Source organism: Oryx dammah, unplaced genomic scaffold (assembly GCF_014754425.2).
Source record: "Oryx dammah isolate SB20612 unplaced genomic scaffold, SCBI_Odam_1.1 HiC_scaffold_21, whole genome shotgun sequence".
In the NCBI taxonomy this organism is placed as follows: domain Eukaryota; kingdom Metazoa; phylum Chordata; class Mammalia; order Artiodactyla; family Bovidae; genus Oryx; species Oryx dammah.
Window position 1 is genome coordinate 42,955,853 of NW_024070205.1, and position 24,424 is coordinate 42,980,276.

The 24,424-nt window shown below is 39.9% G+C and overlaps 2 protein-coding genes across 5 annotated transcripts in view; both read left to right on the forward strand.

Annotated features, from left to right (window-relative positions):
• The window catches only part of KIFAP3 (kinesin associated protein 3), a 146,109-nt gene extending 138,982 nt beyond the window's left edge, over positions 1 to 7,127 (forward strand). The window contains exons 20-21 of one of the 4 annotated variants that reach the window (XM_040263541.1): positions 2,852 to 2,919; positions 6,662 to 7,125. In XM_040263541.1, coding sequence (XP_040119475.1) covers positions 2,852 to 2,897 — 46 coding nt within the window. In that variant the 3' untranslated portion in view covers positions 2,898 to 2,919; positions 6,662 to 7,125. Of the gene's footprint in view, positions 1 to 2,851; positions 2,920 to 6,661 lie in introns of all 4 variants that reach the window. The other 3 variants (XR_005724992.1, XM_040263540.1, XM_040263542.1) reach the window with 3 other exon arrangements.
• A 5,580-nt stretch (positions 7,128 to 12,707) lies between these two features.
• LOC120879849 (tight junction protein ZO-2-like) lies at positions 12,708 to 24,311 on the forward strand. Its single transcript, XM_040262841.1, is given in 4 exon segments — positions 12,708 to 12,802; positions 20,734 to 23,070; positions 23,072 to 23,242; positions 23,244 to 24,311. Coding segments are annotated over 4 exon segments (3,009 nt in total). The 3' UTR covers positions 23,650 to 24,311.
• Positions 24,312 to 24,424: the final 113 nt, after the last annotated feature.

Consider the following 24,424-nt stretch of genomic DNA (forward strand, 5'->3'; position numbering starts at 1 on the left):
ACAGGAGACGTAAGTTTGATCCCTGGGTCGGGAAGATCCCCTGGAGAAGGAAATGGCAACCCACTCTAGTATTCTTGCCTGAGAATTCCCATGGACAGAGAAGCCTGGCGGGCTACAGTTTATTGGGTCTCAAGAGTTGAACATGGCTTAACGACTGAACAACAACAGCAACAAATACAAGTGTTAGGTATAGTTTTATAGGCATTATCTCATTCAAGCCACACTTCTCTTGTTGCTATGTGTATGAATTTCCAGAAAAAAATATGTTTCTCTCTGCCAGAATAACAGAATAATCTTCCTATTCAATAAAAAGACAAACTGCTTCTACAATCTGATTTCTTCTATTAATACATGGAGTACTACAGCCTGTTAGTTATTTGATGAAACATATTCCCCATGTTAAAGGGAAAATGTTTCATTCCAGTTAACTATAGCTTCAAACTTTTGGCCATTTTTGAAATTTTTTCTCTTCATTCTCAGTTAACAAATAGTAAAGGTATCTCTTAAAAATCCATTTCAAAAGAGAAAAGATACCTTTTTGTCATGAAATGTAGTGTATCTGATCATAGTTCTGCCATTGCCTCTACAGACTTGCGGTACTTCACATATAGACAGCCTTAATATTCTCTTAAATGTTCCCCGTACTGTTGCTTCTCAACTGCTTGTCACCCCAGTTATCTTTCTAAAACACAGAAGTAAGTTGTTTCACTTCTTAAAAACCACTGACAATTCTCCGGAAGTATTTGATTCTTAGTGTGGCATATGAGGGCTTCACAGGTGGTGCTGGTGGTAAAGAACACGCCTGCCAATATGGAGATTAAGAGACGCAGGTCCAGTCCCTGAGTTGGGAAGATCCCCTGGAGGAAGGCATGGCAACCCACTCTGGTATTCTTGCTGGGAAAATCCCATGGACAGAGGAACCTGGCGGGCTATAATCCATAGGGTCACAAAGAGTCAGACACAACTAAAGTGACTTAGCTTGAACACATGCATGTGGCATATGAAGAGCTTTCAAAATCCAGTCTTAAAATTCCCTCTTTCTACCTTTTATCTCCTGCTACTGCTTCCATTGCAAACTTAAGACTTTAACCATAACAAATCGTTTGCTCTTCTTCAGCCTTTTCTCTTGCTCAGGCTGTCACATTACCAGGAATTCTCTCTTTCCACTTGTGAAATCCTGCTTTTCCTTTAAGATTCATCCATTCATGCAATCAAATGCTTTTTGAAATCCCATTCCATGTCAGACACAATATTAAATGCTAGTGGGAGAGCAATGGATAAGATAGTTCTTACCATTCATGGTGCTTACATTCTAATAGGAAATAAAGACAAAAACAAATCACTATGTCAGGAAGTGACAGATACATTAAAAGGTAAAGTGTTTTCTATAAAGCCTTTCTAGTTCTTGAGATTCTCCTGTAACAATTTATACAACCTTTAGTATACTCTCACATTATATTAAATATTTGATCCTATTCTCCTCTGTAGTAATTTATAAATGTACTAGGGTAACACAGCATATTTTCAGATTTTGTTTCTGTGTTAGTTGCCGCCAATCCATGGTCAGGGACCATGTCTTGTTTATTTTACTGCCTTCCAAGCACCACATCCTTTGTTTTTAACATTGACTCTCAACACTATATTTAGCACATTATAGAAACTTAGGTACTATTTGAATGGATGGATGTACAAAGGATATAGACATAAACTTCCCATGACAACTCATACTTAAGCTGAAATTATAAATTTATCTGATGATAAATTTACAGTCTACTTAGAAAGATAAACATACTGATTTCGGTTCTATGTTCAGTATACTGGAGTAATTAATAAAAAGAATGACCTGTTCTAGAAGACTATTACTAAATTATTTTATACAGTGTTATAATATCCTGGAGCTGTTTCCTCCAAAAAATGCTAAATCCTTTCACTTGACAATCCCAAAAGAACTCCAGCCTTCAGTATTATCTTATGGATCACAAAGATAGATAATTAATATATCACTTTCCTACTTGTAAATGTATTGTCATAAAAGATTTTATCATAGGAAGAACAGAATCCCCAAAGACAGACCCAAGCTAAAAACATGAAATTAAACATGGTAGTTTTAAGTTATCAGTTTCATGTGTGTCCATGTGTATATTACACACAGTTGTAACATACACAGTCAACGTAAGCCATATTATGGTAATGACACCTTAAAATTTTTGTTCAAGATCAACACAGTTTGGGCCTATATTAGCAAACACTCAGAGACAGGATCTCATTTTTATGTTCTATGCTGGTTTCAGACCACATAAGTACTGCCTTCTTTTCAGCTTATTTTAAGATAAATACTGAAAAAAAAATCAAAATGCTTTAGAAAGCAAATGATTTTAGAGATCATGTCATGAGGATTGATTAAATGAGAGTTGTGAAGTAGTCATATTAAAGAATAATTAGACTTCTTGTGTGGTTTGAGAAGGTAATTCTAGGACCAATAGAACCAGATTTCAGCTCACTGTCATAAAGAACTTTCTAAAGTTTGATGTGTCTATAGAAAGGGGCTAACTGCCTTGACAGTGTAGTTTGATGGAGGTGTTATGACAGGAACTGTATAGACCCTGTCAAGGGTGTTGTGAATGAAAGGGTAGAATAGATTATTTCTAAGAATGTTTGCAAGTCAAAGATACTATGCGTCTATGAAAAGAGAACTTGAGTGTATCCTTTTTTTTTTCCTGCAGTATCCACTAACATATTCATTATTTGCTTTGCATTCGTTTTGCTGACATGGAAATTTCAAAGAAGAAAAAACTTGCATTGCTTTTATCTAACATTAATAAAATAATGATAATACTTTTCACTTATGCAGCACTTTTCACCCAAGGATTTCAAAGTGCTTTACAAATACGCACTAATTAAGCCTACAAACAGCCAGAGGTAGGTGATTTTTCTGTTTCTACAGGAATGCCGTCTTCTCTGGCACAGAAGTCTCGGCAGCGCCTCGGAGTGCCTAGGACTCCCGCTGGCCGCCATTGCCCTTGCCATGCGCTGCATGTGGAGCATCACTTGTCATAGCTGGATTTCTTTTCTCCCTCCCTCTCTGAATCAGCTCAAGTTTAGAATTCTATGAATGCTGTTGAAAATTTATTCTGAAGCCTTGTAAATATTACAGGAAATTTAGTCTTTTGCTTGCTGAATGCTAATTAGATCTCTAAATGATTGTTTAAAAATAAAACCTAGGTGTGGTTTTAATTTGAACTTTAAGTATATGTTTTTACTTAGGAAGAACTTACTATTTTTCTAAGTACCCCAAAATCATTGTTCTTGGGACTTGAAACTTAATAGCAAATGGATTAGAGGGGGCCTTACCTTTCCTAGGTGTCTTTCCACAGCAAACAGTAGCCATTCTCTTTAGAATTATATATTTTCAAGAAACAATATTTGCATTTTGGTATTTTTCTAATTGAGAGGCCTAAAATATGATATCTGGATGTTGAGGGTAAAGGTTAAATGACACCACATAATTAGTCTTGTAAAGAAAATGTGGTCTAGTAGTGGCGTATTCTAATCTAAAGAAACACACAGCTTTTTTATATAGGTTAGGAGTACCAGGAAGAGAATACCTATGTACAGAAACACACATGCAAGTGTTGGATTAAATTCCAATATAAACAGCCAAATACACGAACTCTTGTCTGAAGTAGGTTGGTCATACAGGGCAAGAGCAGGTACGGCATATCACAATAGTTTCTCTTGGTTCGCAAGGGCCCTGGTGACAGCATGCAAGTGGCTTTGATACTATGTACTCTTAAGTCTTAGTGGATTATGAAAAGCCAGTTTTTGCTGTGACACTTCCTTTTATTTTCATGTGTCTATCCCTTTCCAGCAGAATTTATATAATCTATCTGCTTCTTTTCAGAAAACTTATATTAGGCTCTCCTGGTTTTGAACCAGATTCAGTATTAACAACGCTACATCTTTAAGCCAAGGGAGAAAATAAAGTGTCCACATGTCCCAAAAGAATATCTATCTCCAGGTTTTAGCATCCCCAGAAGTCTAACTTCCCCACTATTTTAGAACCAAATAAGTGACTAAAGAATCAAACTATTCTGTTTCAGAGTGAATTTTATTTAGAAGGTATTAATTGTAGAGATATGATTGATCTTTCATAATACAAAATAATGTAGGACTTAATGTGAGAGTATCACCCAAACTGGTTACAATGTTTCAAATATTCTTTAAACAGCAATTTGATCTGTGATACATGATGGATAATTTTGGAAAAACTCATTTTATGAGTTGATTTCAAATTCTTGGAACTTCAAAAAAATCGGCTTGTATGTTGTCACTGGGTTGAGTGCATAAATAGAAGTTTATCACAGTAAACCTGCAGGCTTGGAAATTCAAACTCTGATGTTCAAGGTTTGGTCTTACTTTCACTGACATGGGGATACATAATTCTTATCGAAAAATGTGACTAACATATGACAAAAAACAATATCCATTTGTCAATTTACAATGAAAGTATAACTATCAAGCAGATAAACTTAATGTCTTTTTGGCAGGTCATATGACAAAACAGTAATTAGACGTTTGCTTATGGATCATAGAAATAAAAAATAGTTTTGCAGTTTGAATATATAATAACTTCAGGCTCAGAACCTTTGTTAAGGCCCCTTCCTCAATGAGGACAAGCCTGAGAAAGTGGTCATGTAGTCCTGATGATGTTATAAGTCACCCCAAGGAGTTGCTTGGGTTGGTTCTACTACAGCGTTGCCTCTGAAGAGCTTATTCTGTGCCAACATGGCTGACAGACTCTCTTCTCAGTATCATCATCACGTTTTAGATAGAATTGCGGTCATATTGTTCTGTTGTGAGATGTTCTGTTTTGAAGGCACTTTTGCATATATATTCACTGATCAATCATATGCCTCTTGTTTCCAAGTTCTTGAAAGTAGTCTCACCACAGCTGCTAGACTGATAAAAACAAAATTAAATCGAGTTTTACCTAAGTCTCCTGCTATTTAGCTTCAGAAGAGATGCTTTAAAATGTAAGGAGGGAGTAGCTGAAAGATGAAAAAGGAAAGGAGCTAAAATCCACAGGCTATCTCGTCATCCTTTATATAATTGAGAGTTGTTTAGTTACATGAGTATTTGTTAGCCTTAGTGCTTCAAGAGAAAATTTTTCAATGGCCAACTTTTCCTGTTTTTAAACTGATACAGATGTGTCTAGTCATGGACTCCCATTAATTTCTAAAACATCTTTAAAGCTACCTGTAGGGTAATAGTTTCCCTTTATCAGAAAATTTAATCTTTTTTTTTCATGGGACCAAAGTGGTAAGGGCATACTTACATTGTGGCATTTCAAAATAAAATTCAGACTTAAAACTTTCAAACAGCTTTTAGAAATAACAGACCCAATTTTTTATATAGAAGGAGCCCAAAAGTTTGATCTGTCCAGGATCTTTCATTACAGATTTTAACGTAAACCTTGTATTTCAGAAATCCCATTCCCCTGAAAGGTAGATTCACATAAATTATTAACATATGCCCTTTATTTTTAGTATTTAGTCCTAATCCAACACATGCACACAAATTATTTAAAACCTTAACATTTTAATAGTTACTTCTAAAGTGTTTTAACTTAATCTCATGTTGTAAGAGGAAGTTACTGCCTATATGAATATATTTTTTAATCGTTGAGATTTTGCTGATAAAGGGGAAAGTGTCTTTCCATTTAGCATAATCTCAAACAATCTTAAATCATTTAAATATATTTATTTTTCAAAGCTTACATTTCTGCATTATAAATAATTTCTTTTGATTGGAAATAAGCTCACTAGCATTCACTGCATGAGCTATGCATGAGCATGTTAGAGCTGCCATATTTGCCTGGCAAAATAAGTATCTTGTCATTTTGCTAAGTGTTTAATAATTCTCTGACTCTTTAAAAGTGCTTTTTCTTCTAAATTTATTATTAGATAAAAAAATGATTTTTAAGTAATAGTTTATCCATGTTTCAATCTACATTTGTAACTTCAATCTACTGTTACAATCAGCTTGCTATAACTCAAAACATTCACTATTTAGTCATTTTTTTGCATTGAAGAGTCAGAAGAAGAATTTGCATATCAAATCTGGCTAACTTCCAAATTTTTAAAAATTCCTTATCTTCTTTAGTCATAGTCTTGTAGTATGATTTGGCTCTGAGTGAGAGATTACTGCTAAAACTCAATTGCATGCCCTTACTAATAGTGGATTAGTCCTATGGAATAGAGATCATATTATAAATAGCAAAATTCTACTAGTTTTAATTTTATCATTTCCTAGCAATGTATTCTATTACTGATAATTGCTAACATATAAAATGTTTTCATATTCTGGCATATAAGCCATGTGTGAATGTAATTTATTAAAACTTTTCTGATCTTTCTCTTTGCGCTGATGATGTCTAGTGACAGAGATTTTCAACATTTTTAACATGTTATTAGAATTAAATAGTTATTAATAAACATATTTTTATGGCTACTAATTTAAAAAAGAAAAAAAGTTAATAATAGCCAGCCACGTACGTTATTTTGCTGCTAGAGGGAATTTCGGAGGTGTAAATCTCCAGGCCTCTTACTTGACCTGCATTGGGATGAAGCATATAACTGAGTATCCCTCTTTCTCTTTTTAGCCTTGGAGTGGATGGCTTTGGCCAGTCTGTCGGCATTCTTGGGCGCCCTGCCACGGCTTATGGATTCCGCCCTGATGAACCTCACTACTATGGCTGTGGATCTCGATGAAGTCACCCCTCTCCTTGTGTGCTCTCAGTTGAGAGGGCAGCTGTGTGGGTTGGGTTAACTTTGAATCTTGGCCTAATAATGCATGTTGATACTATTTGCAGGTCTGTGTCTCTTTTTAATTTTCCCTGTTGTTAGCTGCAGGTTAACTTGAACCCCTTCTGTCCTGTGTTAAGTACAGTTGATGCTTGACCCTGTTCACTCATCAAACCACATCTCGATGCTGAGTAGCATTTACCATGAGATTCAAAAGTGAATGCTGAAAAGCACCTAGACTGGAAAACAAACACTGCATTATGTACATTAATTGACTAACTTAATTTCTATTAAAAAGAAACATAAAGTACAAATGAATTGGCAAAAATCATGTGTTTCTGTTTAATGAGTTTCATTAGGAGTTACATGCTTATATAGAGTGCATATAAATTTTATTTTTTTCCTGCCCCTTTTTTCCCCCTTGTAAACTCTTGAGTATTTCACGTGACAGTGCTACCTTTAAAATTTATAAAAAGAATATCACCTTTTTTATTTCATGCCATGCGCCTGAAAGGTTGCTTCCCAGAATTATTAACTGTGATTTTTTGATTAATGGTGGAACATATACCATAATTACATTGTGAGTAGAGTTTCTTCAGCAGTTAATTCAAATTAATTTTGTCTTTCTGATTTTAATATAGAAAACCTAGAACATATATTAGTATACATGAAACTAGGTTAGTATTGGGTTTTTTAATTTTATTATTCATGAAGTCTAAAGTATGGAAAAACTAATAAGTCTCATTGACAAAAACTAAAGAACAAAATAATTTGCTCACTTAGATACCCATTTCCCCTTCGTTCACTTGTTTTTATGAGATAGGTAGAAATAGATATAATAATGAGTTGTGAAAATAACTCATTCATGTTATAATATGCAAAAACTTACTTTAAAAACAGAGCAAATAAAATAAATACAATATACAGATATTTTCTTGAGCACCTGCTGTGGAAGAAATTATATGAGGCTTTGAAGTGAATTCGTAGATCAAAGACAAGAATTTAAAATCTCACTGGTCAGTAGACTATTTATTGGACTTGATTCATATTTTAAGCATAAATTAGTAGAACTGGAAAGAGCCTTTGAAATAATTCAGTCCATCTACTTATTTGTGAAACCAATCACATATAAACTTAAATATAGTCAACAGATATTTTCTTACCACTTGCTACATATAAGAAAGTATATGATGCTCCTCAGGAGCATCTTAGGGAATAAATGAATCTAAGACATGATTTGTGTCTTTGAACTCACAACATAATTGATATTTATTCATTTTTTGTGTTTATAAAAACATGTATTTATTTGTCTTGGTTTCTGTTTTAACTATAGGATAGTAAAACTGGAAAGGGCCTTAGAAACAACCCTATCAAACTCCTTTCAGTTGGAAAAACCATGCCAAGAGAAATTAAATGACTTTCCCAAACTTATGTATTTATCTGTGACATAACTTGCTTCCAATGCAATAACTTTAATACTAAGTATCGTGCCTTATTATTTGTCGTATGTACAAAGTATAAATACAAATAAGAAGTGATATTATTAGAGAGATAAAGCAAACATTCTATAACTTAACTTCCTTCATACTATTATAAACTGATTTAGGAAGAATATTCACAACAGCTCATAACACTTCGAGGGTGGGCTCCAGCATTTACACACACATGTTCATTCTCCCTGTATATATTTTTGTAATTTTTATTTTAGAAATTTACAAATTTAGAAATTGTGATCTTTCCACTCAGGCCTGGACTAATTTACCTTTGCATTATTTATGAAGGAAACTTTGACTAAAGGAATAAGGAAGACTATCTAACATTCTTACATACTTAAGAAAACAAAAGTTTTTTGCCTTGGGCACTTTTAGAAATACCTTTTATATGTAAGCCAGATATCCTGGCCTTACCAGATTTTGACTACAAATTAAAAGTCACATTTACTTTAAGAACTAAATTATCATGGCTTCAAGCCATGGTTTATAGCTGGGAATTATTTCTCCTCAAGAGTTTTCTGCGCTTTCTGAGTTCCCTAAAGTGCTTCCTCACATGGGGCCAAGAACAGGTTCCCTGTGTTCTGTTTACTCCTCTTGTGTCCACACCGCTTCGTCTAGCTTGGTCATCTTCCTGACATCACAGCTGCCCTCTCCATGGAAGAGCCACCATCACATTCGCTCAGGATCTGGGGAGGACAACCGCTCCACCCTTTGTTTGCCCCGTCCATATATGAAACACACCTATTGCTTGAATCTGCACAGCACAGTAGAACTAAAGCCACGTGTCCTACTGTGACTTCACAGAGACTTCAGAAATGGTTGTGAGGTACATCACACAAAATAACGTGCTTCTGTCACTAGCTGTAGCTGTGATCAGACCTTACAGTCACTAGGCTCCCACTTAGCTTCATGTGGCAGGGCTTGCTCCATGCCACCAGGAACATGCCAAGAAACCTTAGCACTCAGAGCAAGATTGTCAGAAGGTCTCACAGAAAAGAGAATGCCTTTTCTTCAACCCAGTTGAAGGCCTCAAAGTCTTTGTTCTTGTTACAAGATTTTTTACAAGCTGCCTGGTCTTCAAGGTTTTAAGGACCTCACATGTTTTAGGTCATGAAGCCATGAATAAGAGAGAAATACAGATTGATCTTCCTACTTTTTGCCAAGTAGTACCTGAATAATTTTTTCCAGATCCAGCCAGTTTGTCCTGTTTATTGACAAATTTTCCAAAATTCTATCATTGAAGATACATTGACATTTTCAGTGAGGTGAGTTGTATTCTTTTGGGTCTTCGTTGCTGCCTCAATGAAAGTTTGGAAAATACTGCCGTCTCCTCAGACATCTAAAATCCCACATACACACTTTAGCCAGATACATGACAGCCTACTAAATTGAAGAGATAACATTAAACTTCAGTATATGTTTTCTTTGGAGTATACCAGAACCTCCCTACTATTTGGGATAAAAACTTGAAATAGAACTACATTAAAGAATAGAATTTTTAATAATACTGAAAAAAATCAGCAATGGGGAAGGAAAATTTGATAAACTCTCTAAGATGACAGAGGAAAATAACAGATTAAATAATATGTAAGAAAATAATGTAGAAGAGTAAAAAGCAGAGCATCAAACATTTGGCTGGGTCATTTTCCAATTAAAGAGTTTTTTTTTTTTTTTTAAGGTACAGAAGTAATAGCCAAAGATAATAAAAGATGATATTTTTCAGCTAAAAAGGATTTTTACCCCTGCAATATGTGAACCACTGTTTAAAATGGACCCCTGATGCCAAGAACTGACTCACTGGTAAAGATCCTGATGCTAGGAAAGATTGAAGGCAGGAGGAGAGGGGGATGACAGAAGATAAGATGGTTGGATGGCATCACCAACTTGATGGACATGAGTCTGAGCAAGCTCTGGGAGTTGGTGATGGACAGGGAGGCCTGGAGTGCTGCAGTCCATGGGCTCGCAAAGAGTTGGACACGACTGAGCTACTGAACTGATTGACATCTATTTTGACATATGGTGGAAAAGCTCTTGACAAAAATGAATTAAAATTTCATGAGAATCCTGAAAAGAAAGACAAAATATCTTCCAAAAAATTAACTGCCCTTAGACTTTTGACATCAAGTGGCAGAAGATAGTGGAGTCTGATCCATAGAGTTGTTTGGTTTTAATGATATTTAGAACCCAAAAATACCACACTTAATCAATTTCTTTGGTTTTGGTTTTTCTTTTTTAGGTTCTGTTTTTATTTGGTTTTTGTTTGTTTTAGTTTTTTGTGTGTGTGAAGGAGATGGATACTCTTAAGTGAGAAAGATCTCATGGGGAAGAATAAAAAGTCTATCTGTGAAGAGAGAGAAATCTCCCTTGAAAATTCAAACATGTGTGAATATCTTTGAAATTAGAGTTCAAATTTACACTATCTGTATAGTATTGGAAACTCTGGAGCACATGGCAGAAACAGGCACAATTCTCCTCTTGAGGAATGTACCTTCAACCCAGGTTTCACAAGATTCTCACAGAATAAGATCGACTGAACATGAACTCACATGGAAAGATTACAAAGCACAGGAAGAAACAAGTCACAGTCAGAGAGCAGAAACAATAAAATGAGGCACCCTTCCCCCATCAGATGTTGGAATTTTCATGGAATATTCTATTATGTTAAAGTATTTAAAGAAGTAGAGGGGTAATGTAAACATGAGCAAGAAATAAAATACAAGTGGAAAACTAGAAGTTCTAGAAACTGATATTTCAAGTTCAGTAGATGAGTTATAAACAAGTTAGACACAACTGAGGAAGATAATAAAGTTAGATTTTTTTTAAGTTAGCCAGAATACATCACAGAGTTATAAAGATATATAAATATAAGCAATTATGGGATACAAATATAGGTGGAAAGTTCTAGAAGAAGAGAAGGGATAAGGCAATACTTGAGATAATTTTCTAATATAAAAGATGAATATATCTTCAAAATGAGTGTCTTAGGCTGTTTAAACCACTAAAACCATACTGCAGACTGTATGGGTTATAATCAACAAGCATTTCCTTCTCATAGGAAGTCCAAGATCATGGTGTTGGCAGATTTGGTGTGGTGGCTAATAAGGGCCACTTCCTGTTTCATACTCACTGTGTCATTTTTACATGATGAAAGAGACTCTAGAGACTCTTTTAAAAAGAGCACTAATTCCATTCATGAGTGTTCCACCCTTATGTCCTATCCTCAGCACCTTCCAATGACTCCACCTCCTAACATCAACCCCCCTGGAGGGTTAGGTTTCAACATATAAATTGTGCAATTGCACAAACAAACATTCAGGTCAGAGCAATGAGGAAGAACTCCAAATCTGAAGACAGGAAACACACAGGTGTACCAGCATGAAACTACAGCATATCAAAGAGGAAAAATAAAACCTCAGCAGGATATTCTATACTATAATTAGGCTGACAATTATGGAAGCAAATAGCCAGTAGAAAAATATCTTCAATGAGTTGACAGAAAATAACTGCTGATCTATAATTGTATATTCATCGTCAAGTATACAAGGAGATTGAATAAATATATATAAGCTTCTGGTTTTGCCAGCAACCTTTGGCATTCTTTGGCTGGTAAATGCAGCACTCTAGTAGCAAGAATGTCCTGGTTTCTCAGGCAGAAGGATTTTTAAATGATCCAGAGGAAATATGGATCTCTACAAAAGAATGAAGAACACTGAAAAAGGTAACTATGGGGAAAACATTTCCTCTCTTCCTGGTCTTAGTCTTAGAAGCTCCTACCATGAATCTCTTATGGCATAGAGGGAGGGAGGAGGGTGATTGACGGGAGGGAAGGGAAGAAAAAGGAAAGAAAAAGAGGAGGAAAAAGGAGGAGGGGGAGATAAAAGAAGTATTAGGTTAGTGAACAACAATGTGACGCTCCAGAAGAAATCTTAATTTTCCTGGGAGTTTATCAGGCATTTTCTTAGGATAATTAATTTCTTCTCAAAAAGAGCAAATAGTCATGTCAGACTACAGAGTTCTGCCCCAGCTCATCCCCGAGATGATTGTTTCACCCATTAGAAGTAAAATGATGCTTGCTTAAACTCCAGCAAATAATTTCACCAGTTCAGTGGCTCTCAAACATTAGCTTACATGAGAATCACCTGGAGGACTTCCTGGACTACATTTCTGGGCCACATCCCAGGATTTCTGATGAGCAGGTCTAAGATTGGGCCCCAAATTTTGCATCTCCAGCAAGTCCCCAGAGGATGATGGTGCTTCTCTGAACCAAGGACCACACCTTGAGAACAATCACATTAGTTCCTAGGGTGGGTACTATTTTATACTAGTATGCATTCAGTAGAATTACCTGAGGAGTTTTTTTAAAAATGCAGGTACCCAAACTCCAACTCAAACCAATTAATAATCTCTGGGAATGGATCCCAAGAATCATTATGGTTTAAAAGTTCCTCTGGGTGATTATAATGTACAGCTAGAATTTATAATTGCTGATTCACAGGAAACCAATTGGTAAATACAAGCTTCCCAGATGGCTCAGTGGTAAAGAATCCACCTAGAAACGCACAAGATGCAGGTTCTATCCCTGGGTTAGGAAAATCCCCTGGAGAAGGAAATGGCAACCCACTCCAGTATTCTTGCCTGGAAAATCCCATGGATAAAGGAGCCTGGCGGGCTACAGTCCATGGGTTTGCAAAAGTCAGACCCAACTTAGCGACCAAACAACGAATGGTAAACATGCAGGAATTCCCACACTGAGCGTGTTTTAAATGGCCATATGCATGTCCATTCACCTAAGTTGCAGGTTGTGTCCAAATTATATGAAGAGTAGTGATATTGTGAGCATGAAATTCCCGTGCTGGTAGATCCTGTATCAGTATCGTTTATTGCAGCACATGTCGCAGATGCTGATGTTTTGGTATTACTACAATTATTATATGTAGTTCAGGCATCAGGGACTCTGCTTCCACCTAAAGCAGCCACAGCAAAAAAGGACCAGCCTGAATACCTGCAAACACACAACTCAGTACACAGAAAACCAAACATCCTAATGGTCATCACAAATGGGGGTTGGGTTACACAACTGGTCACAAACATTGTCATTGTCCCTGAACACAAATGTAAGGCAGTGAATCAATACTGTCTGTTGTTACTATGATCAGAAGCCCTATAGAATCCATCTACCTTGTTCCCTGGGAAAGGGTATCCTAGGAACACAGTCCTGCATGTGTGCGTGCTAAGTCACTTCAGCCATGTCCATCTCTTTATGACCCTATGGACTTTAGCCCTCCAGGCTCCTCTGTCCATGAGATTTGCTATGCCCCCCATCCAGGAGATCTTCTCAACCCAGGGATCAAACCTGCAGCTCCTGCATTGCAGGTGGATTCTTAACTGCTGAGCCATTAGAGAAACCCCAAGAACACAATCCTAGGACCTGTTCATACTATCCGATAAACTAGGACACCAAATTAGAGTGTATTTCATTACCTTTCACTAGTTTAGATCCCAATTTGTATGTCAGTTACTTATAAGGGTAAGTGCCCGCTTCTCAGAATGTTGTCTAAACCTACCTTCCTAACACTTTCATGAAAAGAATCAGTGATGGATAGAACGCCTATTGTCTCAGTTAAGGGTTCAGGTTACACCCTCTGTGTGATGTAGAAACGTCTTCCTTAACAACTGAGTATCTACCCATAACACCATTGCTTGTGATAGTTCCTTTTCCCACAGTGGTTTGTCATTAATTATCTAGCCATTTTGTTTTCCTCTACTTGACTATATGGTCCGTCCATTAGTTACAGCTCACCAGCCACTTGGCTTCCTGTGCTGCCTGCACTGAGATGGCCTGGAGCTAAGCATATTGTGCTGATTAGCTTAGTCTTTTGACAGGGGACTCATCAGATGGAAGGAAGAAGCCCAGCATTTAACCTAATTCCAGGTTGCGGCGGTGTTGCTCTCCTTGACCCACAAGTAGTCTTTGTGTTTCCTCTGTTAGTGCTGCCGGTGCTGCTGCTTTTTATCAGAAGCCCCACCTTTGATCTCAGGGCACAGAGCCATCGCTCAGAATAGGAGAGGACCAATGTTTGTCTTGCCACCTGCTTGTCAGTATAATAGTTTAGCCCTTTCCTTATTTTAATCAGGTCAGGATGTAGGCCATCATTCTGGATTGTTCAGAGTTTTAACTGATGGAAAGTATAATTAGAAGCTTTACTGTTATGGCTATAGACAGCAGACCTATGAGGTCTTTGAACTCACATAGGTTCAACTAGATAGAAACTGGTTGTTTTTCTAAGGATATAAATTTGTCTATGTCCCCTGAAATTCCTTGCATCAAAATTCCACTGTTGGCCCCTGCTCTTTTTGTAACCTTACAGGGATCATCTCAGATCCTAGATCCAAAGCCCACAGTGAGTAATACCACTAAAAAAAATGCCGGGACAGATGGAGTCAGCTATTTTTAATTGGTCTTATATCATTCAGAGTTTGATCAGAAAAACAGAGACACTCTGAGTGATATAGCATATGGAATTTATTACAGGAATTAGACTTTGTGTAATTGTGGGACCAGTAGAGAAGTCTGTGAAAACTGCTTCTTCTGAGTGTTATGTAGGGTTTGAAGTTTCTGTAGATCAGCTGAACTAACACCTGGGAATGGAATAGAGAAGATTCTGCAGTAGCAAAGCTAGGCCTTAACTATTCCCTGACCCCAGAGTGAAAGGAATGAGCAAACATGCCCAGCAGGGTTTCAGGTTTGCCATAAACCAGCAGTTCCCACAGCTCCCCTTTTGGCCTGGGACTGTCCTTTGTGGTTGTCCCATCCTTGTCTCCTCATTGCATGCTGAGTGGGGGTAGCAGGGTGGGGTGTCAAGCAACTTCTTTCAGTTCACAAATCTCCGAACCAAAAGAGGCTGTAACAGAGGAGAACCTGAAACCCACACCCAGGAGCCTCGTTCTCACCCAAATATGATTTTGATGGCCTTCACATCAAGCCAGAGCCTAAGGGCATAATGGTAGATGACTTGTGGTGGGGGTGGGGGGGAATTGAGTATATTCTGCATGTGGACAGAATATAAATAATTGTGGCCATAAGGCCATGTGTACTGGTTGAAAAAAGATGTCCGTGGTATTCTTCTGCTTTCCTCATCATGAGACAGACTCTGTTTCTTCACTTCTTGAATCTGGGCTCACTTTGTATCTCTCTCTGGCCAATTCAATGTGGCAGAAATTATATGTGAGTTCTGGGGTCTGCCCCTCAAGAAGGCTTATAGCTCCTACCTTTGCCCTTGTAGAATGCTCCCTGAGACCGACATGCTGTGAAAAGACTTAGAGAAGCCCAAACATCCCGTCTCTCTCAGCTCTGGTGACCCCAATCCTGGGGTGATCCCAGGATCACCAATATTCTGTTACATAAGTGAGACCAGAAGAAGGACCACCCAGTCAACCAAAAACCTGAAAATGATACACTGATGTTGTTTCAAGCCTCTAAGTTTTGGGTTGCTACAGTTGATTGTGTTTTCCAGTGATGACCTCCCCAACAGATCCCATCCAACCTGCTCATCTCACAGAGTGATACTGGCACCCCTCCCATCTGGTAATGGAGTCCACGTCCCTTCTCCTTGAACCAGATTTTCAACCAATAGGGTTAAGCCGAAATGATGCCACATGACATCCTAGACCAAGTCATAAAAATACTTTCACTTCTGCCTTGTTTTCTGGGAACTAGCTGCCATGCTGTGAGGGGGCCCAGCCATATGGAGATGGTCCCACCTGAGGTCCCTGTAGACAGGCAGGATTAACAGCTAGATATAAATAAGCCTTCAGAAGATTCCAGCCCTCCCCACCCTCAAACCCCCACAGAGGACACCACAGGAACCAAGATGATCTGCCCTGCCAAGCCCTGCCCAAACCCTTACAGATTTGTGAGCAAAAAGAAAAAAAGTTGCTGTTTGAAGCTACTAAATTTGTGATGATTCGTTACATAGCAATTGATAATTGATGTAAATTATATACAGAACAATATATGTATTAAAGCCTATACAAATGTTTCAAATTACAGGTACTAAGCCTTCTTTAAAACTTTCACTTTTTCTTCACATCTACCACCACACAAGTACAGGAAGACTGTGAGTTCATGAGTTACTACCTAAATGAAGAATAATCGAGAAGAATAACATGTCACTCTGTAGAGCAAATACTTTAATTTGTTTCTCAGCAAAATTATCAGTTCCTACAAATCTTGACCTCTCAAGTCCATTTAGAAATAAATATTTGATGACCAGAGTTCCCACACATGGGACTTTGCAGTAAAAAGAAATACTTGTATTTGATCCTCGTGACAGCTCAATATAGAAACCCTGCACTTAATTAACTTGTGAGAAGAAGTATTTTGGGTTTTTTATTATTTATTTTTAATTAAAGGATAATTTACAATATTCTGTTGGTTTCTATCACAAGTCAACATTAATCAGCCATAGATACGTGCATGTCCCCTCCCTCTTGAACCTGCCTCCCACCTCCCACCCTGAGAAGAAATATTTAGCACATACTTTATTTCCACTACTGTTTCCTGTTCCAGGAATCTTAATCTTGCTGGGTTGGTGGTTTGGGGAACTGAAGTAAGTGAATCTGGAATCTAGATGTTGGTAACCGCTACTTCAGAGCAGAATAGACACCTCTTAGGAAGACAGCTTGCCTGGAAAATCCCATGGATGGAGGAGCCGGGAAGGCTGCAGTTCATGGGGTCGCTGAGGGTAGGACACGACTGAGCGACTTCACTTTCAATTTTCACTTTCCACTTTCCTGCATTGGAGAAGGAAATGGCAACCCACTCCAGTGTTCTGGCCTGGAGAATCCCAGGGACGGGGGAGCCTGGTGGGCTGCCGTCTATGGGGTCGCACAGAGTCGGACACGACTGAAGCGACTTAGCAGCAGCAGCAGCAGCCACAGCAGGAAGTCAGCTCTTTTTCCTCCTTATCCACAATTTACCGGTGTCTCAAGTCTGCTTGAGCTGCACTGTCATCAGCACTGGGCTAGGGCATGACTGTGAGGTTGAACCTCACAGAGCATGGATGTTATTGTTTGTACCAGATGGGATGTGAAGCTGCCCACTAAGGTCTAGACTCCAGGAGGGCAAGTTAAGGAAGAGCTGAAACTTCTCAGTGATCTTAACTTTCACAGCTCATTGATTTCCAATCCTGGGCTGAAGGAATCCATCTTAATTCTGTGATTTTGGAAAGGAGACCCATGTTTTTTGGAGAGGGAGCTCAAACCTGCACACAAATCAGAAATGCAGTGAAATACTTTGGAAATAGAAGCGAAACCTATCAATCTTATCTCATTGAAGTTAAGTCTGACTACTTGTTTGGCTTTTTAACATTCCTAATGTTGTCTTTATGACTAACCCCACTTAATTTTGCTCACACTTGCCTTTTAGTAGCATAGAATATGACACAAGGCACCAGTTAATTCAGAGTTCACTTTTGTTACAAATGCTGAACAACAACTTGATGAAGATGATATCCATGGTCCTTCAGGTTCACACACATTACATGGGTTTTTTTATTGATAACTGAGTCTTCTCCAGCACCACAATTTGAAAGCATCAGTTCTTCAGCACTTGGCCTTCTTTATGGTCCAGCTCTCACATCTGTACATGGCTACTGGAAAAAATCATAGCTTTAACTACATGGACTTTTGTTGGCAAAGTGATATCTCTTCTTTTTAATATGCTGTCTAGATTTGTCAGAGCTTTCCTTCCAAAGAGCAAGCGTCTTTTAATTTCACGGTTGCAGTCACCATCCACAGTGATTTGGGAGGGAGCCCAAGAAAATAAAATCTGTCACTGCTTCCACTTTTTCCCTTTCTATTTGCCATGAGGTGATGGGACCAGATGCCATGATCTTGGTTTTTTTTTTAATGTTGAGTTTTAAGCCAGCTTTTTCACTCTCTTCTTTCACCCTTAGCAAGAGGCTCTTTAGTTCCTCTACAATTTTGGGCAAAATCATTTAACACAAAGCCTATTTCATAAAGTGTTGAATATATCATGTAATTTATTGAATAGTGTACTGAAAGTGCAAAAGAATAGCTGTCTGGGTGCAGAATGGTTGTGTGGCTGATGGAGAGCTGTGGCTGCTGTCATTGCTCAGCATCATGACAGGGTATTACACCACACATCACTAGTCCAGGAAAAGCTCAGATTCAAAGTAACAGTTTCTGCTTAATGCATATTGCTCTAACACCACCATGAAGCTGAAAAATTGTAAGTCAAACCACCAGAAGTCAGAGACAGTCTGTACTTTATTCCTTTCTATGGTCAAATAATATTCCATCCTATGGATAGACCCGTTTTCTTGATCCATTTATCATTCCAGTCCCTCTTTGGGCAGCAATAAAATGCTCAGAATGAAAAGTAAATTTCCAAGTGCACACATCCACTTGAGCAGACATGTGTTTACTACGATGGGGAGAAGAGCACCAGTGAGTCAGTGCTGAGACCTGACCAGACTCACTCCTCAGCCCTGCTTTTGTTCTGAGCTTAATCTTATGGCATGTCCTGTTTTGGTTAATCTCTCCCCAAACCCTCTTACTGTGATCACATTTTTGTTGTACTCCCTAACTTCCCTTCCTTGATCTGATTTCCGGTTATGACCTGTTTATTTGGTTCAGGGTTACTCTGATTTCAGCACATCCCTACCTGATTCTTTTAGCATTTTCTTGCTTTCTTATTTTCTAGAGAAGGTAAGAAAGGCAAATAAACCCTTGCTCTTTGCCTCCTGTCTCTTATCAAGATGATAGGAAGTAGCAGTGGTACCATTCCCTGCACGCTTATGACACAGGCATCTTTCCTGTCCACTTGTTTGAACACACTGGTGTGGTCTTTCCTGCCCAGAATGTCCCTGGTCTGAAGACTTCATGCCTCATGGACTTGATTTGCTCCATACAGTGGGAAAAAGAAGTAAATAAAAAAAGAAGTAGAAGTTGGAACAGAAAAGTAGATGAAAGAATACAAGGGATTGGTGAGAGAACAGCTGCCAGGAGTAAAAGAAAACACGCTTTTTAATAAACTTTAGTAACAATAGTGAGGACAAAAGCTTGCAAAATCTAAAATCTTTAGGATCATTTGTTTATTAAAGTGTTTGCTGACCATTGGACAGACTTTTCACAGAATCCCTTTGTCCTAATTGATTGTGAAAGTGTTACCTGCTCAGTGGTGTCCAACTCTTTGCAACCCCATAGACTGTAGCCTGCCAGGCTCCTCTGTCCATGGATTTCTCCAGGCAAGAATACTGAAGTAACTTATATTACCATATGTAAAACAGATAGCCAATGGGAATTTGCTGTTCTGTCTCAGGGAACTCAAACAAGGGCTCTGTATCAACCTAGAGAGATGCAGTAAGGAGGGAGATTCAAGAGGGAGAGAACATATGTACACCTATGGCCAATTCATGTTGATGTTTGACTGAAAGCAGCAAAATTCTGTAAAGCAGTTATCCTTCAATTAAAAAAGAAAGAAAGAATACTGAAGTGGGTGGCCATTTCCTTCTTCAGGGCATCATCCCAACCCAGGGATCAAACCCAGGTCCCCTGCATTACAGGCAGATTCTTTACCATCCGAGCCACCAGGGAAGCTATTTGTCCTAACAAACCTGCTTCTTCCTCCTTGATTTTGAACTTAGATTGGGGTGGATGTTTGCAAGGAGGAGGGGTATAACTCAGGAGACAAGGCAGCCCTGAGATTCTTAGGGGAGGACTCATGGCGTGCTATGGAGAGGAATGGTGACTTTTTTTTTTTTAAGGTAACAGAGCAAATAGTTTTTAACTTGAACTAGAAACACAGCTTTGGAGAGAACTGAGAAACTAGCAGAAAATCATGCGTTACTATTTCTCACCTTAAGTATGTAACAATAACTTAGCACTTTGTCAGGAAATGTGCCCATGCTGTATCCCTTCATCTTTCCTGTCAAATGCTTCACAGCTGCTCTTTCAGGTTCTCACACGCCAAGATTGTTACCACATAATAAAGAACTATGAGCACAGCTCAGCTAGTAAAGAATCCACCTGCAATGCAAGTGTTGGATTCCTGGGTCTGGAAGACCCCCGGAGAAGGGATAGGCTACCCACTCCAGTATTCTTGGGCTTCCACGGTGCCTCAGACGGTAAAGAATCTGCCTGCAGTGCGAGAAAGCCGGGTTTGATCCCTGGGTTGGGAAGATCTCCTGGAAGAGGGCATGGTAACCCACTCCAGTATTCTTTCCTGGAGAATCCCCATGGACAGAGGAGCCCGGCAGGCTACAATCCATGGGGTCAGAAAGAGTCAGACTCGACTGAGCGGCTAAGCACAGCACAGAGCACTTTTATTAGCTGTAAGACTACAAGAGCTTCCAATCTAAGTTTACATTTCAGTTCCTTATTCCTTTATTAAGTTATCTTTAAAATTACAAAAGTAACTACAGGCGAACCCGGGAGTGCAGCCGTGGCCACAGCCTCAAGCGGGGCCTGGACCACGATGATTACAGGCGAGCCCGGGAGAGCAGCCGTGGCCGGAACATTGAACCAGTCTACAATCGCGCCTACACCCCCGGGGGGGAGTATGGCCACAGGGCCCAGCCTGATGGCTGGTATGGGGCATCCCAGAGCCGCAGCCGTGAGCACCCCCACTCCCACAGCCGCAGCCCCAGCCCAGAGCCCCGGGGGCGGCCGGACTCAGACAAGCCCATCGGGGTCCTTCTGATGAAAAGCAAAGCAAATGAAGAATACGGTCTCCGGCTTGGGAGTCAGATCTTCATAAAAGAAATGACCAGAACCGGTCTAGCAACTAAAGATGGCAACCTGCATGAAGGAGACATAATTCTCAAGATAAATGGAACCGTAACTGAGAACATGTCTTTAACGGATGCTCAAAAACTGATAGAAAAGTCAAGAGGGAAACTCCAGCTCGTGGTGCTGAGGGACAGCAAACAGACGCTCATCAACATCCCCTCATTAAATGACAGTGACTCAGAAATAGAAGATATCTCAGAAATAGAGTCCAACCGATCGTTTTCTCCAGAGGAGAGACGGCAGCAGTATTCCGATTATGATTACCATTCCTCAAATGAAAAGCTAAAGGAGAGACCAAATTCGAGAGAGGACACGCAGGGCAGACGGTCCAGGATGGGCACCACACCCGCTCCCTTGAAGTCCACTGGGGATATGGTGGCTGCGGGCAGCATGGAGCCCAGCAAGGAACCCAGATACCAAGAGGAAACCCCAGTTCTTCCACCAAAACCAGCCCCAAGAGCTGTTCTTCGTCCAAGTCCTGAAGATTTAGCAATATATGGCCCCAATACCAAAATGGTGAGGTTCAAGAAGGGAGACAGTGTGGGCCTCCAGCTGGCTGGTGGCAATGACGTTGGGATATTTGTGGCCAGCATTCAAGAGGGTACCTCTGCGGAGCAAGAAGGTCTTCAAGAAGGGGACCAGATTCTGAAGGTGAACACCCAGGATTTCAGAGGCCTCATTCGGAAGGATGCTGTTCTCTACCTGTTAGAAACCCCCAAAGGTGAAACAGTGACCATTTTAGCTCAGAGCCGAGCTGATGTGTATAGAGACATACTGGCTTGTGGCAGAGGGGATTCATTTTTTATAAGAAGCCACTTTGAATGTGAGAAGGAAACTCCACAGAGCCTGGCCTTCACCAGAGGGGAGGTCTTCCGTGTGGTAGATACACTCTACGATGGCAAACTGGGCCACAGGCTGGCCGTGAGGATCGGAAATGAACTGGAGAAAGGCTTAATCCCCAACAAAAGCAGAGCGGAGCAAATGGCCAGCGTTCAGAATGCCCAGAGAGACACCACTGGGGACAGGGCAGACTTCTGGAGGATGCGTGGCCCGAGATCAGGTGTGAAGAAGAACCTATGGAAGAGTCGGGAGGACCTGATCGCTGCCGTGACAGTCAGCACCAAGTTCCCGGCCTACAAGAGGGTTTTGCTTCGAGAAGCTGGTTTCAAGAGACCTGTCGTCTTATTCGGCCCCATAGCAGATATAGCCCTGGAGAAGTTGGCAAATGACTTGCCTGACCTGTTCCAAACTGCTAAAACGGAACCAAGAGACGCAGGATCTGAGAAATCCACCGGGGTGGTGTGGTTAAATACCGTGAGACAAATCATTGAACAGGACAAGCACGCACTCCTGGATGTAACTCCTAAGGCTGTGGACCTGTTGAACTATACTCAGGGGTTCCTGATTGTGATCTTTTTCAACCCAGACTCTAGGCAAGGTGTCAAAACTATGAGACAGAGGTTGAATCCATCATCTAACAAAAGTTCTCGGAAGTTATTTGATCAAGCCAACAAGCTTAAAAAAACTTGTGCACATCTTTTCACAGCTACAATCAACCTCACTTCAGCCAACGACAGCTGGTTTGGCAGCTTGAAAGACACGATTCAGCATCAGCAAGGAGAAGCAGTCTGGGTTTCCGAAGGAAAGATGGAAGGGACGGATGATGATCCCGAAAACCGCATGTCCTACTTAACCGCCACGGGCGCGGACTATCTGAGTTGCGACAGCCGCCTCATCAGTGACTTTGAAGACACCGACGGTGAAGGAGGCGCCCACACTGACAATGAGCTGGATGAGCCAGCTGAGGAGCCGCTGGTGTCTTCCATCACCCGCTCCTCGGAGCCAGTGCAGCATGAGGAGAGCATAAGGAAACCCAGCCTAGAGCCACGAGCTCAGATGAGGAGGGCTGCCAGCAGAGATCCACTTAGGGACAATAGCCCGCCCCCAGCATACAAGCCAGAGCAAGGCCAAAACCCAAAACAGAGAAGAATCTTTTGACTTCTCCAGATCTTATGAATACAAGTCAAACCCCTCAGCTGCTGCTGGTAACAAAATTCCAAGGGCATCTACCAAAGGTTGTCCTCCTCCTATTGCAGTGAAACCCACTTTTGGACGGCCTATACTGAAGCCCTCCACCTCCCCCAGAGGGTGAGGAGACGGGAGAGGGCAGTGAGGAGCAGCACAATGCTACCAAGTCTGTCCTGGGCAAAGTAAAAATATTTGAGAAGCTGGATCACAAGGCAAAGTTACAGAGAATGCGAGAGCTCCAAGAAGCACAGAATGCAAGCATTGAAATTGCTCAGAAGCATCCTGATATCTATGCAGTTCCAATCAAAACATACAATCCGGATCCCGGCCCACCCCAGTACCCAAGTTCCAGGCCCCCTGAGCCACAGAAAGGCCCTGCCAGACTTTATCAGGATCCCAGAGGAAGCTATGGCAGTGATGCTGAGGAGGAGGAATACCGGCAGCAGCTGTCATAACATGCAAGGCGTGGTTATTACAGCCAGCCTTCCCGATACCGGGACACAGAATTATAATGCCCGAGTTTTGACTCCTGTGTGCTCCACGGCCGTTCCCTCGGAGCAGCACTCCCACCCAGCAGGGAGGATGGCTCTTTCCAGTTTCAGTGCGCTGTGCCGATGGTGGGGCACCTCCTGGGGAGCCTCCAGGGGACTGAGTCTGGGGAATTGAGAGCTTTGGGCTCAGAATTAAGAGAAATACTACAGTCTGATACTGTTACTTGCTTCCATGGACCAAAATCTGTATTAATTCTGTTTGCATATTTTTAACATGTATATTAAGAAATGATAACTATTTTTCCTTATTAATAGCTGCCTTCCAAGACTGTTTCAGTGAGGGACAGAATGTGAAAAAGATAGATAAAAAATACTGTCGGACTCAAAACTAAATTCAAAGAAGTATTTTATTACAATTCTTTAAGTGCCTTTGATGAGAAGTGTCTTCAGTTTTCTTCCTTTGAAGCTTTATGCAAAGCCATAATGGACTAAAATATTTTGACTAAATTTTTATACCTGTTTCAGAGCTATGGTTTTCTCTGCACTGTCATCTTTTTAAGGCATTTGTCTTTGTAATATTTTCCATAAATTCTGACTGTATATTATAATATCTATACTTGGTAGTTTGGCTACCGGTGCAAAATAGCTTGAAGACTGAAAAGTTTAATATAGAAATATTTTGTCTGTTTAAAATCATGTGCTCCACAAAAGCAGAAAAAATGCATTTCCAAAAATGTGTATATTGACAGCCAGTTTTATAATTTAATAAAAAGGAGGAAATTGCAATCAAAAAATA